Source organism: Diceros bicornis, chromosome 23 (genome assembly GCF_020826845.1).
Source record: "Diceros bicornis minor isolate mBicDic1 chromosome 23, mDicBic1.mat.cur, whole genome shotgun sequence".
Lineage (NCBI taxonomy): Eukaryota > Metazoa > Chordata > Mammalia > Perissodactyla > Rhinocerotidae > Diceros > Diceros bicornis.
In genome coordinates, this window is record NC_080762.1 from 9,906,366 (window position 1) to 9,920,460 (window position 14,095).

Below are 14,095 nucleotides of genomic sequence, written 5' to 3' on the forward strand. Positions count from 1 at the left end.
AGAGATTTGTAGAGATTGGCTAAAGTGGAAAATCATAAAACAGAAAAAGATATAAAGATGACAAACATTTAGTTCTAACTTAAAACTTAAAGCTCTCTATGTATCAGCTAGTGATTGGTCAATGACCACAGTCTTCCCGTGGCTTAGCTAACTAGGGTTCAGCTTTGTCTTTCTTGTCTCAATCATGCAATGCCTTGTTTATGATTTCCTGGATAGATTTCTCCAAACTAGGTAAAATTTAAGGATCCTGTAGAAGTAGTGTGAGTGCAGAATCCTTCTAGAATCCACCCCCCCAAACATTTATAGCTTATTTGTAATAAAACAGCAATTTTTTTTCAATTCTCTTTTGTTGATACTTTCCAGAGTACGGCAAGAAAAGTACTTTTCATCGTCTATGTATATAATATTTGATTAAATTAAATTATTCCTATAACAAGTAAAATTGGCATTAAAAGTAGGTTTGAGGAAAAGCACAACTGCCGTTTCGTATTTGGTAAGTCACCTGGAACGTAAGCACCTTAGAGACAAAACCGTTTTTGTTTGTTTGTCTGGTACAATTTTGATCCATGGCAACTTCCACAATATTGATGTGCATATTTGTTGAATAGATTAAGTCAGCTAGTGCAAACCCATGGCTGATGACAGTTATGAGTAGAATCTGCACCCGAACGTTGAGTCTCTCTTGAGGACAGCTGTCCTTGGATTTCCATCCTTGTGCAATCTGTACAGCAAATCCAAGCCTCAGAAGGCACCCAAGGCAGGGTTCCCTCAGGTTCATGAAGCTGTATATCTACCTAGAGTATCTTCTACTCAAACGAGTTCATCCTTGACATTTGTTTTGTTGCCTATGTTTGCCATTTCATTATTCCTTTCTGTAAATATTGCCATTTTAACTTTTACTACTTACTTTAGTGTTCCTTATGTTAATTACATTTATGAATGGTGTAATATATATATATTTTTTAATTTTTTGTTTATTGCAGTAACATTGGTTTATAACATTTTATAAATTTCAGGTGTACATCATTATACTTCTATTTCTGCATAGATTACATCATGTTCACCACCCAAATACTAACTACAACCCATCACCACACACATGTGCCGAATTATCCCTTTCCCCCTCCTCCCTCCCCCCTTCCCCTCTGGTAACCACCAATCCAATCTCTGTCTTTATGTGTTTGTTTATTGTTGTTAAAACAACAGGAAATGAATGAATAACTATCTGCAGTAAATTATCTGTGCAAATGATTTATTTACATTTCACAATAGCATTTCATAATTGTAATTACTAATTCTATATTGGCAAATACCCATTTATTTGCTCATCAGTTATGCATATTCTCATTGGTCAGTGTATTATTTACTCAGAGATTCATTCTCTAACTGGCAAAGGGGATGTTTGATTTCTACCTGCTATAAAATTTGTCACAGTTTGAGACAGGCCTAAGCGCAATGGGCAATGAGAAGATGTGGTCTTCTTTGATGACTCCTACTTTTCTGTTCCTGAGTTTCTTTTCTGTGGGATTGCCCCAAAATCCAGGGTCAGCCACAGATGAAAGTGACAACTACCCTCCTTTCTGGGACCAGATTAATGGGGACATTGCAGAATTTCCAGTACAGAATAACAAAACCATCATTGACCCCTGGAACTACCTGGATCGACTGCAAATGTATAAGATCCTTATTACACAATCAAACAAATACTTTGCTGGGTTTGGACAAAACAATACAGGCAATGTACTGTGGGCAGTCACCTTGTTTTGTGGAGAACTATATAAGACAGGTACGTGCATTTGATTTCTTTCCAAGGAAGGTTGCATTTTTCTTTCTTCCTCTACTGAGAGTGTCATTATAGCTAATGTGTTTAAGTGATACTGTTCGAATGCTCATAGAGGGTACAGTCAATACAATCATTTATCTGCCATTATTCAGGTCTTTTTATGACCTTACCAAAGACTCCTTTTGGTTGATAAAATTATTTGGCATACCATCTCTTTACAATTTTAGACTTTCTGATAAAAAATGCAATTAACAAAAAATATCCCTGGGGTTGGCATAGTGGTATGGCCCTTAAGTTCACGCATTCTGCTTTGGTAGCCTGGGGTTAACCAGTTCGAATCCTGTTCACCACTCATCAAGCCATGCTGAGACAGCACCCCACATAGAAGAACTAGAAGGACCTACAACTAACATATACAACTACATACTGGGGCATTGGGAAAAAAGAGAAAGAGGAAGATTGGCAACAGGTGTTAGCACAGCCCCAATCTTCCTCAAAAAAAAAAAATATACATATATATCCGTGTGTGGTGCAAAACATATTGGTTAGAGAAGAAATATCTCCCTCTAGATAAAAAATCTTCCATTTTGAGATATCATCATCTTAAAGTCTGACAATCTTCTCAGAGAAATGTGGGACTATACACGCCTTTGTTTCATAAAATGAGATTATTATAGGAAATATGACAAAAGCTTCTTTTAACTATAAAACTCAGAGTGAAGTTTCATACACACTAAGGGAGGGAACATGCTTTCCCTTAAATGTTTGGACTATGCCTCGTAAAATGTTAATGGAATGTGTGTCTAAGATAAGGCTCTCAATACACAGTCTCCTTTCTGTGAGCTGTTAAATGCAGGCAGAAGAAAAGAATGAAAACAGGAAGAAGTGATCTAGTAACTGGACCACTCTCTTCTTGTACTGAAGCAAGGAGAATAGGGAAATCAAGTAGAGATGTGATGCTTCAGCTTGGAACTCTGGGTTTCTAAAAAGCTCTTCTTTTTTCTTCCTGTGTTTAGGTGAATTTCTCTATCTGGCTTTGACTCTTTCTATTCCTTGAACCAATTTTCTTATTGCCAAGGTTTCCTAACTGAACCAACTTTCCATTTTCATGAAATGCTTTTCCAAATTATCTTCTTTGGAAGTGATTACACTTCCAAGAAACTCAGACTGAACACAGAGTGAAACAAGGCTTAGAATGTGGTACCTTGGTATAGACAACGACTTCTTACACATTTGAATTATAAGAAGGAGCTCTTGGTTTATTGAGGATGAATCAAGTGACCCACGGAGGCTGCCTGCGAAGTGAGACACTCTGCTGGTCCAGCGTAGTTGAGAAGGGGTCTTTACATACGAGAGTCTCTGAGAAGCTTCCAGCTCTTGAAGTGTGTGATAGCAAATGAAATGCTGTGAATGGACCATATCATCAGCAGGAATAACCTCCTTCCTATTTTTTGAAGGGAAGCATATATGTCTTTCTCACGACTTTCTATTAAGAGCTTAAACTTTCATCCTAGAGATTTTTTTTTAACTGCTCTGTTTACTCTGCAGGTCGATATTCAGAACCACCCAATAGTTCAATCTGTGCTTATGAGGCTGGAGGCCCTGGCTGCATATCCATCAACAGTGGCTGGGGAGGTAAGAGTTATCTCTGTCTCATACTTCTTTACTATCTGTGGCCACAAGACCTTCTCACTCTGGTTTTATGTAGGGTAGAATTCAAGTTGGGGTAAATCCTGCATTTTGTTTGTAAAGATTTACAATTTTCTGTGGAGTTTCCCTGGGGACTAATCAATTTAAAAGACCACTTAAGAAAGATAACTTTCACTATGGCCATTTCTAAATTATGGTGTACGTCACATTTTTAATTTTCAGTAGATACTAAAGAAGATGATCCTTTAAAGTACCCAGTGTGTCGGACTTTCTATTGCTTATTCCACATGCTCTCAGCCCCTTCTCCAGCTAGCTACTATTTATTTCACACAGCTACATTCCAGCCTCTTACTTAAGCCCTATGGAGACATGGATTATGTCAATCATTAGCATGACATTAATATTAATATTTTCATAATACAGATAGTCAAACTGAAGCTGAGAGAAGTTAAGTAATTTTCTTCTTTCTGTAAAGCTAGTAATAGATTCTTAACACTCATCTGTCTATCTTTAAAATCCATTTTCTCAATCACTGTGCCAGTTGCCTTCCTAAACCCCTAACCTGCAAAATGCTTGATAATGATTTTTCTTTTCCAGCTGCGGGACTTATTTGAGGCCTTAGAGACCACTTTCACTATAGCATACATCTGATATGTCTGCTGCTTCTCAATGGTTTATGCAGAAATATAAATTCACTAATGACATCCTTTTGAAAAAGCGAATCCTGTTAATGCACATTTCAAAGTAAAGGTCATGAACTTGGTAATGAACAAAATCTTTCAGGCCCAGTATAGAAAGACCAAGGTAAAGTTTATATTGACAATCATCCATTAAATTTTGAGGATTTAGGTTAAAAGTTGAAACAAGAGGAATGAGGTCACCTAGTTTATCAAGTTTGAAATAGTGAGAAGATGACTTGTCATCTAAAGGACCAAAGAACATTCCTAGAAATTCCTGTCTATTATTTGTACCTTCTCCCTTATGTTTTGTATTGCTAGTTATCTTGGCTTCTACTTGACAGCTAGATTAACAATCAAAATAGTTCTCTGTCTGTCAAGCAGGAGTACGGGCGGATGTGGTTCATTAACAGAAGGCATGGAATCATGCCTGTGACTACCAAATCCAGGCTGAGGAGTAGGCCTAGGAATAACCCAGGCCTGGGAGCTGCCAGCATCCTGGTAGACGAGATGAACAGTGGAATTAAGAAGTAGATAAACAGTCCAAAGACAGAATATGCACCAGTACTAGAGTGAGTACTTCGTTGAAATGAATTCGTAACAAGAAACAGAAGAAAGATATCAAACTGAAAATTAAGGAAAGTATTGGAGGTTGATTGGAAAGAGAGTAAAAAATCCTTTAAAAAACTGAGAGGATAGAACAAGACAGTTAATTCAAAACCTCTTCCTCAATAGGTAAACAGTCTCTACAAGTAACACATATTGAGCATCATTGACACATATACCCAAACTGAGATAAATGTTTTCTTCAGTCAGACCTTATTATATACTTCCTAATTGAGGAGTAAATAAATATAGAGCATGGATAATTGAGAAATGGGTTGAATTAGGTAGATTCATGTACAAGTATCTGTATGCAAATTGTGCCCTTGATGTGGGAAATTTCCTGTCTGTTATTAACCCTAAGCTCTCCTAGTCCTGTGCATTTCCTAGAGGCAACAAATTCAACACAATGGTTTGGGGGATGAACTGGCTAAATCGTATAGGCTGAGCCTTAGTCATTTTGCTAACTTCTTTTTTGAATGGACAGTTGATGATTCCAGACACCTTTCTTCTGTTACATTACAGGTATTACCTTCTATATGATTGTTATATCTTTCCTTGCTGCAATTGAATCTGAGTTTTTGACGAATTTACCATATGAGGTAGAATTAATACCTCGGGAGGAATACAGATCTAACTTCTGTTATTCAATTGTGGAATGCCGTGCAACCTACCCACAAGTTATGGATGCAGCCAACCAGTATTATCAGGTAAAATAATGTGGTTATTCTTTATGTGAGTGGGGTCAATGAAGACACTGAAGCTTTTGTGTTGGATTTATGATTTAAAAATAGAAAAAAACTTCATATTTACTTGCATAGGAAACCATGAGTATAGAGTTTTGCCCCTTCTCTTCTGGAATTGTTTCTATTCCTATCCTGAAATGATACGAAATGGATAACTAATAGCAAATTAGTATAATTTTATTTATAAAAAAGCTTTCTTCAGTAGACTTGGTGTAAAAATTACCAAATTATGTTTGTCTATGCAAATAAATTAGAAAAATCTGTTTACAAAGCAAATAAGTAAAGGTAAATGACACTGTCAAGTGTTAAAATTTATTTAGAAAATAAACCCATTTCTAGATAATCAGCTAGACAAATATTTCATAGTATTCTATTTCAGGAGTTCATGAGACTGATGATTAAATTTATTTTAATTTTATTTTGAAATCCTTCTATTCACATGGATAATATTATTTATTCTCTAGTATTTGCAGTCCAGAAAGATAGTTTCAATTATCAGAGATATTCCTAAGTACGACACAGATGAGGACACAGTGATTTTTTACATGTGGAAGTTACATCGAACAGCTGTTGAAGTTGGACAACTGAAGTTCAGTGACATGTAAGATAATTGCTCTATGTTATACAATTAACTCTTTGTTTCTTCCTGGCAAGGTAAAACATAATGTATAAGTTTTTGTTTCCTCAAATAGTCATTTCTCATATTCTCCAGACTGTCTCAGAAAACAGTTTTTCTATTTTTATTTGCAATTCATCTAAAAATCATCTGACCCATCAGAGAGGATGTTGACGAAAAGATTGCTGGTTGTTGACACTTCTTCTGGGAGGAAGTTCCATAACCTTCTTTGATAGTACAATTAGTATTAAAGTAGTTCTTTATGTCTAATCAAGTTTTATTTTTTTTAAGAATTCAATATGCAATTAATTTCTGTTCTTGGATTCTAAATGTTTATATAAGGTAGCTATGCAAATAGATTGGTAAAAGATTCTCAGTGAGCTTTCAACTTGCAACACCACTCCACGTCCCCCAAAATCAAAAATGGTTTGAAGTGCTAATTTAGTATCTGTTTATTGTTTGGCAATTCTGTTGAGTTCTCCCACTCACCTGATTCATATAATACTTTTTAAGGGATTTCTTAAAGAGTTGGCCTTTTTTATTTCTTAACAAATAAAAACGTAGTGGGATAAAAGATGCGAAATTGACATACTTAACATAAACCCAGGTAAATAGAGCAAATTTCATTCAATGATTGACAAAGACTACAGTGTGGTCTGCTGCTAAGTATCTGTCAGCCGTGTCTAGGGATTGGTAAAATAAAAGCTGTCACCAAGAGAAGTCCAGAATCCTGGTCCTGGTCCTTATTCTCTTCTAGGCCTTTGGTCTCCCTGGTTCTAGGTCATCCTTGACTCCCATTGTCAGCTTCTGTGCTCCTGCCCATAGCTCTGTCCATGATCTCCTGATCCCAGTGAGTCGTTTCTTAGTATAAATGTGAGTTGCAGAGATTTAAAGTATCTTCGTTCAGCCTTTAAACATGAGATTTTGTCTCAAAATAGCCTTCAACAAAATTTTTGTTGTTGTTATTCCTGTGTGACAATACATAGACATGGGAACCTCGGGAAACCCTGGAGAGAGAATTCTTCACAGTTGTAAACATCACTGGCAACTACCTTTTGTAAAGTATTTAATACTGATTTTTTGATTGAGATGTATTTTGATTTAGATGAGATAAAGTATGTACTCAAAAGCAAATGGTCGTGGCAAAATCTGGTAACTCATTCATAAAATGTTCTTTTGCTACTTTCCTCTTTGCCATTGCAAACTTTTTTTGTCCAGCTCTCATCACTCTAGGCCTATTCTACTGTCTTTTAGTATTAAAGTTGTTCACTTATAATAAAGGTAGACGCAGTGCAATTTTTTAATCTTAGCCATGTCGTGCCCACTGTTTCATCATTTTTTGTTTTAACCAGCAGCTCCAAACTTGCTTTAAAAGCATCTTCACAGAAACATCAATAAATTTGCCCCTGCTGCTTTTTATGGTAGCTCGTGTACCTTTTTGAGTGCTCCTGTGTACCAAGGACTGTGTCTAGTGCTTTTAAACATTATCTCATTTAAGCTTTTCAAATATCTTACTTGTTTTAGAGAATTAAACAATTTTAGATCTAATCAGTATGGTTTTTAAGTATTACAGTCAGAACAGGAATAGTGAGATTGTTGTAAATAATGAATCCGTTAAGAACGATATTGTATTAGCTCAGGAAAATATGTGTATTTTATTGTTCAAAGTCCTTTTTTAAATTTATTTATTTTATTTTATTTTTAATTTTTTTGTTTATTGCAGTAACATTGGTTTATAACATTGTATAAATTTCAGGTGTACATCATTATACTTCTATTTCTGCATAGATTACATCATGTTCACCACCAAAGTCCTTTAAACATGTTCTTTATCAGTGACTTCCATATGTAAAAGTTCCATATGTAAAAGGGACTGTTTCTATCACCATATCTCTTAAGCCAGAAACAGAGAAGAAAATACGCATAATAAATTTTTACCGATAATAACATACCTGCAGAGAAGCACACAAATGTGAAGTATTCAACACAAGGGGTTTCAAAAAATAAATGCTCCATATGTTACCAACCCCCGGGCCAGAAACAGAATCTAACCATCACTCAAGGGACTACTTTCCTCCTTTTATTTGTTACTCTTTCCTTTCAACCCTAAGACAACTACTATTCTAACACCATAGATTACTTTTGCTTGTTTTTATGTTTTGTGTGAACGGAATACTAGAGTACCTATGTTGGCTTCTTCCATTGAAATTTTCATTGCTGGAGTTATCCATGTTGATGTGTGCAGCAACACTTTGGCCTTTTCATATTTGTATAATGACAGAGCGATATATGACAGTTTAATTAACCGGTGTACTGTAGAAGGACGAGTGCATTGTTTCTAAATCTCGGCTATTACCAATAACACTATCACGCACATTCTCATATATGCCTTTTAGTGTGCTTATGATTGAATTTCTGATGAAGGGATTTTTTTGTGTACAAAGGATACATATGTTGAAATTTAGGAAATACTGCCAAATAGTTTGTATTTTCATCCAAATTAGTGATCATTCCAGCAGTCTTGATATGTTCCTTTGCTCCATATCCTTTCTTATACTTGATATAGTCACTTCTCATGCTTTTATCCATTCTTTTAAATAATAGTAATTAAATGTGGAAATTATTTAAAAATTGTGGAAATTATTTAAAAATGGAATTATTTAAAAATGTGGAAATTAATTAAAAATTCTAGATGACTAAATAAGGTTAAAAACATTTCCATATTTTATAACTCTGCCAATGTCCTTTTTTACCAAGATGTTTTATAGTTTCCTGTATCAACTTCTTTAACATCTTTCATTGGAATTATTATGTTTGATGTTATCATGTTTGAAGATTTTATGTGATGTTAATGCGATTAATTTTTCAACGGAATTTTCCATCTGGTTTTTGCCGGTATATATAAATTCAAGAAGGTGATCTGGTTACCAAGGCAAATTTCTAATCTATTTCTTATTCCCTATGAATTACAAAATAATTCTAAGCATACATGCACAATAAACATCAGAGTCAATCATGTACTTTGTTGCAGAATTCTCAGAAATCACTATTAGATGACCCTCTACTCATTATATTGGGTCATTTTACGCAGTGCATGAGCTTCTTTTGTGGGAAGCAAGTGATGCTAGCAGAAGTGAGGACATAGGAATGAGATATAGGAGAAATACAATGAGAAATTACAAAGAATAAATCTGATGGAAGTAAGAGAGGAATTGATTAGTATGCTGCAATTTTTTAAAATTATAATTCAGAATGTAGCCTTCTCTGTTGCTGTTCATAAGAGTCTCCAGCCAGGCACAATGTAGAAAATACTATTGGGATTAATTATATTATACTGAAATTGTAGGTTCTGAGGAGTAAGCTGTTCAGTAAATTACATAATAACCGTAAGGAACATAGGTGAAAACACAATTTGGACTTTAATTTGTAGTTAAAATGAAATACTTTGTAACTCATGTTGCTAATAGTGTGTCCCTCTTTTAGATCATTTTATTCTTCTGAAACTGAAAGAGACTTCACCAAAGACTTTCTACTTGCTATAGAATTTTGCGAAGATGCAAGATATCGCCCATACTTTGAAAGTTCAGCAGAATTCCTAGTGGGTTTCCCACATAGGCTACTCACAGATCAAGATCATCACATTCTCACAAGTAGTTTCAGCGTACGGGAAAAAGCACTTTTGAATTCAGTAAGACTCATTTCGAAAGTAAATGGAATCACAGGTATGATTATGATCTATAATATACATGAAGCTTAAAAGAACCAAAGTCATATAAACTCCAAATATATTTAATGACCCATTCAACAACAATTATTGAGTACCTACTATCCTTTAGATATGTTAAATATAATTATGATAATTAACAATAATCTTTCTAAGACCTCATATCTTAATAGATAAATTAGATCCATAAATAAAATATCACAATTTATTTTCATCAGTGCAATAATATAACTAAATTCAACATTTACTTTTATGGCAAAGCTTATGCAAAAGCAAGAGGCGATCCAAATTATTTCCCAAATAAAAGACAAAATATGTCTTTGTCCTAGATTTTTCCTTCCCTGCCCAGCTTTTTAAGATGCTATCTGTCCTCAGCCTCCTGTTCTTATCACTCTTTACAGATGAAACAACATAGCACGTTGTCTGAAACAGCATCAGTAAGAATATTGTACTCTCTAGCTAAGCCCTCAATGCTGAACATCAGTAGTGGGAAATTTCACTTTCAGATCTCACAGACATTTCACATTTGGCATAGCAAACTGTGACCATGTTACCCATATGTTGTGTCTCCTGAGTTATGAGGTCTTACAACTTGCCTCCTTATCACACTTGATTCTGTTCCTTCCTCTGCAACATGTGGATTTCCCTAGGACAAATCTTTATCACTCCTCACCTAGTTTTCATCATTCTCCCCCTAGCTGATCTAACCACATTTTGTATAAACTATCCTCAATACATCATCCAGCTACTGCAGTGTGACTGTTCTAAAATAAATATTTCATATGATTATTCTTAAAAATTTTATGATTACACTAATAATATTCTGGGTTTTGGATTAAGACTCCAACCCATTAGGTTGTGAAAACCAGACCCTTTATTATTGGCATGTAAGTCTCCCTTGCCTCCCATAATACGATAGCCTTGCAATCTGCCTTCTGCAGTGCCCTCACGTGTCATGCTGCCAGCAATCCACTTCCCCTGATTCTCTAAATGACTAGTTCCTGCTCCTCCTTCAAATACTCTAAAGGCTAATTTCCTCTGACCACTACCTTGACCATTCCTCGGGCTACCCTAGGTCAATATCAAGGGTGGCTTTCCCATCACTTTTTATATTCGAGTAGAATATCTTCCATTTCCCTTTTCATACTGTGCAATCCATGCAATCGCTTACTGATTAGTTATTCACAATGCTTTGAAAAGCATGTGACTTTTTTCATTGCTGCAGTAGCTAGGCTAAACACTACAAGTGGCCAAGCTCAGGTCAGGTGCTCACTATTGGCCATGGTTGTAATACAGGGGGATGGACATATTAGAGGGTGGCCTCTCCATTTAGACGCCGAGCCTAAAGCAGAGGAAGAGGAGTGGTTTCCCTAAAGAACATGGGAATACATAGCTATGACAGCTGGAGGTGTCACTATAAATTGCACAGTCCCCTCATATTTGAGCAAACTAAAGAAGTGCTAGAAACTTTTAAGCAAGGAAGTGATGTGATTTTTCAGTTTAAAAAGCAAATAAGATTGAGGATACTGGAGGTGAATTGTAAAATTCTGAATCTGGAACTCTTGCTAAGGCTCGAATAGAATTTAATGTGGCAATAGAATAGCAGTGGGTGTCAACACGACGGGGCAGATTTGAATGGACATGAAGGCATCAGATCAACAGGACTTAGCAATAGCTTTTGAGGAGGGGGAGGACGAGATAATGACTCTCAGTGACTTTTGGTGATAGTGATGGAGTGTAAGGTAGTGTCGTCTACCAAAATGGAGACTATTATATGAAATAGAGATGGTCGGGATAAACGCAAGAAGGCCAGGAGCAGGGAGAGGGAGTTATATAATATATGTTTAAAAATGTATATATTTTTGAGCATCAATTAAATAATGGATATTAGGCTTAATGCCTTCAGACATCATTTTATTTTCTGTCCATAATAACAGTATGAAATCAGTGGCATTGTCCCCAGTTTTGATAAGAAAGATCCGTTGAGGTTAAATAACATGCTTGAGATGATACACTTTGTAAGTAGCTGAAGCAGATTTGAACTAGGAGCTGTCTAACTCAATCTTTGTGGGTTTTATTTTTCTTCACTATTCAGTATTCCCTTCCTTGGAAATATGAAAGTATGAATGGATTAACGTATATTATGTATTTAAATCTCAGCATTTTAGAATTAGAACTGTGTAGGCTCTGTAGTTCCAGTCCATCTTTTCAGAGACAGACTCGAAGGCCCAGGGAGGCTGAGTTGCCAAATATCACTCAGTTTTAGTGTCAATTGGACAACAACCATGTCTCCTTCCTCCCAGAAAAACATTCAGGCCAATACACAAAACATTGTATGCAGGAGAAGGAAGTGTGTTACCATAGGTGTGAAATATCTTAGCTTAAATAAAATTGTACTATTTCATAGTTTTCTTTTATTTATTCCATAAGTTATAGTGGCTAGTGCATTGACTGAGAATTTTTGAATAGATCTCATTCTCAAATAAGGCAAATAGCTCTTCATTTATGCTGTTAGACTCTCCTACACAGAGTATTTTCTTTTGTTTTTTGACAAGTCTAATTATCAGGCAGAGGTACTAATATATTATAAATCCTCTAATTAGAAAATTTAATTTAATTTGTTTTGTATATTTTTAGATTTCTAAGTTGCATTCATATTTTTATCACCTGGAAACATAAATGGTTCTATTTTCACAGGAGGTGCGTTTTTAACAATTTGGAAGACTCTCATGAACTCAAAACTTGGACAGGCCGCGGGACGTTTCCTCATTAAGAGGCTCCTCTTAATACCAAGTCTTTAGTAGCTTAAATTTATGCTGTTGTCATCTTAAAAATCCTTAGTATCTTAAATGTATGCTGCAGTTGATCAATTTAATTCCATGATTAAAAGCAATTAAATATTATGACTATTATTTTATGAAAATTTCTTGGTTCCTCTTCTCCCTTTTGCCTCTTTGTATGTTGGAACTTACCATCCAATAACCTCCCCCTCGTCACCCCCAGAATTTAGCTGTGTATCTGCTGGAAGCCTAATTAATCCTATAGAATGCCTGAGTTACACTTGAATACGCAAATATCTATGCTGAAAGCAGATCATACTACTTACAGTTTTGATAGTTTTTTTCAATGCTTACTCATAGACTGCCACGTAGCAAGGCAAATTCTTCTCTAACAGATTATTCTTACAAGATACAATTTTTGGTACCTGGAATGGAGATTTTAACTACTTTATATTCTATGTCTGAGCTCAAAGTACCATACAAAATGAACACAATTGTTGATCCACATAGTGAAAGAGGCCATTTCCTTAGTGTCTGAGCACTTGGAGAAATCATTTTCACTGTCCAGTTGGAAACTTCTGGGCTCCTCCAGTGGAAATCACTCAAACTTATAATTTTCCTTTTTCATATAATTTTTGGTCTTAAATCCCCTTTCTGGAAAAAAAACACATTAAAAATATGAGTTAAAAATTATCTAAAACTTACTGCTGTTAAATCTTTGCCGAGGCATTAATGGAAATAATTATATTAGGTTAAGTATCTTCTAATGGTTCCGGGTGCCAGTTAGACCTTTTCTCTATAATGTGTCAGTCTTTTATTTACCCTCAAATCTCAGTATTCTTTAACTACCTCTCAATCCAAATTGCCTCTTATGAAAGGAGATGACATTTTTTATATTATCATTGTTCCTTAAGAGATGGTCTTAGTGACCAAGATCCACTGTGCAAAAGTCAAATAACAGGTTGATCAATGTCTACATACAAATGAGATATCTTTACATAAAGAAATACAAATAATAAGTGAAGTCATGAGACAAAACGTATGCAACCACAAAAACTCCAAATAGCCAAAGCAATCTTGACTAAGAAGAATAAAGCTGATGGCATCACACTTCAAGATTTCAAACTATATTACAAAACTATAGTAATCAAAACAACAATATCGTATTGGCATCAAAACAGACACAAAGATCAATGAGACAGAATAGAGAGCTCAGAAAAAACCCAAGCATATGTGGTCATTGAATTTCTGACAAAGGAACCAAGAATATACTATGGGGAGAGAATAGTCGTTTCAATAAATAGTGTTGGGAAAATGGATAGCCACATGTAAAGAGTGAAATTGGACCACTATCTTATACCGTACACAAAAATCAACTCAAAACTAAATTGAATTAAAGACTTGAATGTAAGACCTGACACCATAAAATTCCTAGAAGAAAACATAGGCAGTAAGCTCCTTGACATTCAATTTGACACCAAAAGCGAAGGCAATAAAAGTAAAAATAAACAAGTGG

At 35.2% G+C, this 14,095-nt stretch overlaps 1 protein-coding gene across 1 annotated transcript in view; it reads left to right on the forward strand.

The window, feature by feature from the left end:
- Nucleotides 1-1,455: 1,455 nt before the first annotated feature.
- LOC131420320 (protein LEG1 homolog) overlaps nucleotides 1,456-14,095 on the forward strand; it is a 66,820-nt gene continuing 54,180 nt past the window's right edge. Inside the window, exons 1-5 of the mRNA XM_058566162.1 lie at nucleotides 1,456-1,786; nucleotides 3,332-3,418; nucleotides 5,239-5,423; nucleotides 5,924-6,060; nucleotides 9,559-9,797. Coding sequence (XP_058422145.1) covers nucleotides 1,456-1,786; nucleotides 3,332-3,418; nucleotides 5,239-5,423; nucleotides 5,924-6,060; nucleotides 9,559-9,797 — 979 coding nt within the window. The remainder of the gene's footprint in view (nucleotides 1,787-3,331; nucleotides 3,419-5,238; nucleotides 5,424-5,923; nucleotides 6,061-9,558; nucleotides 9,798-14,095) is intronic.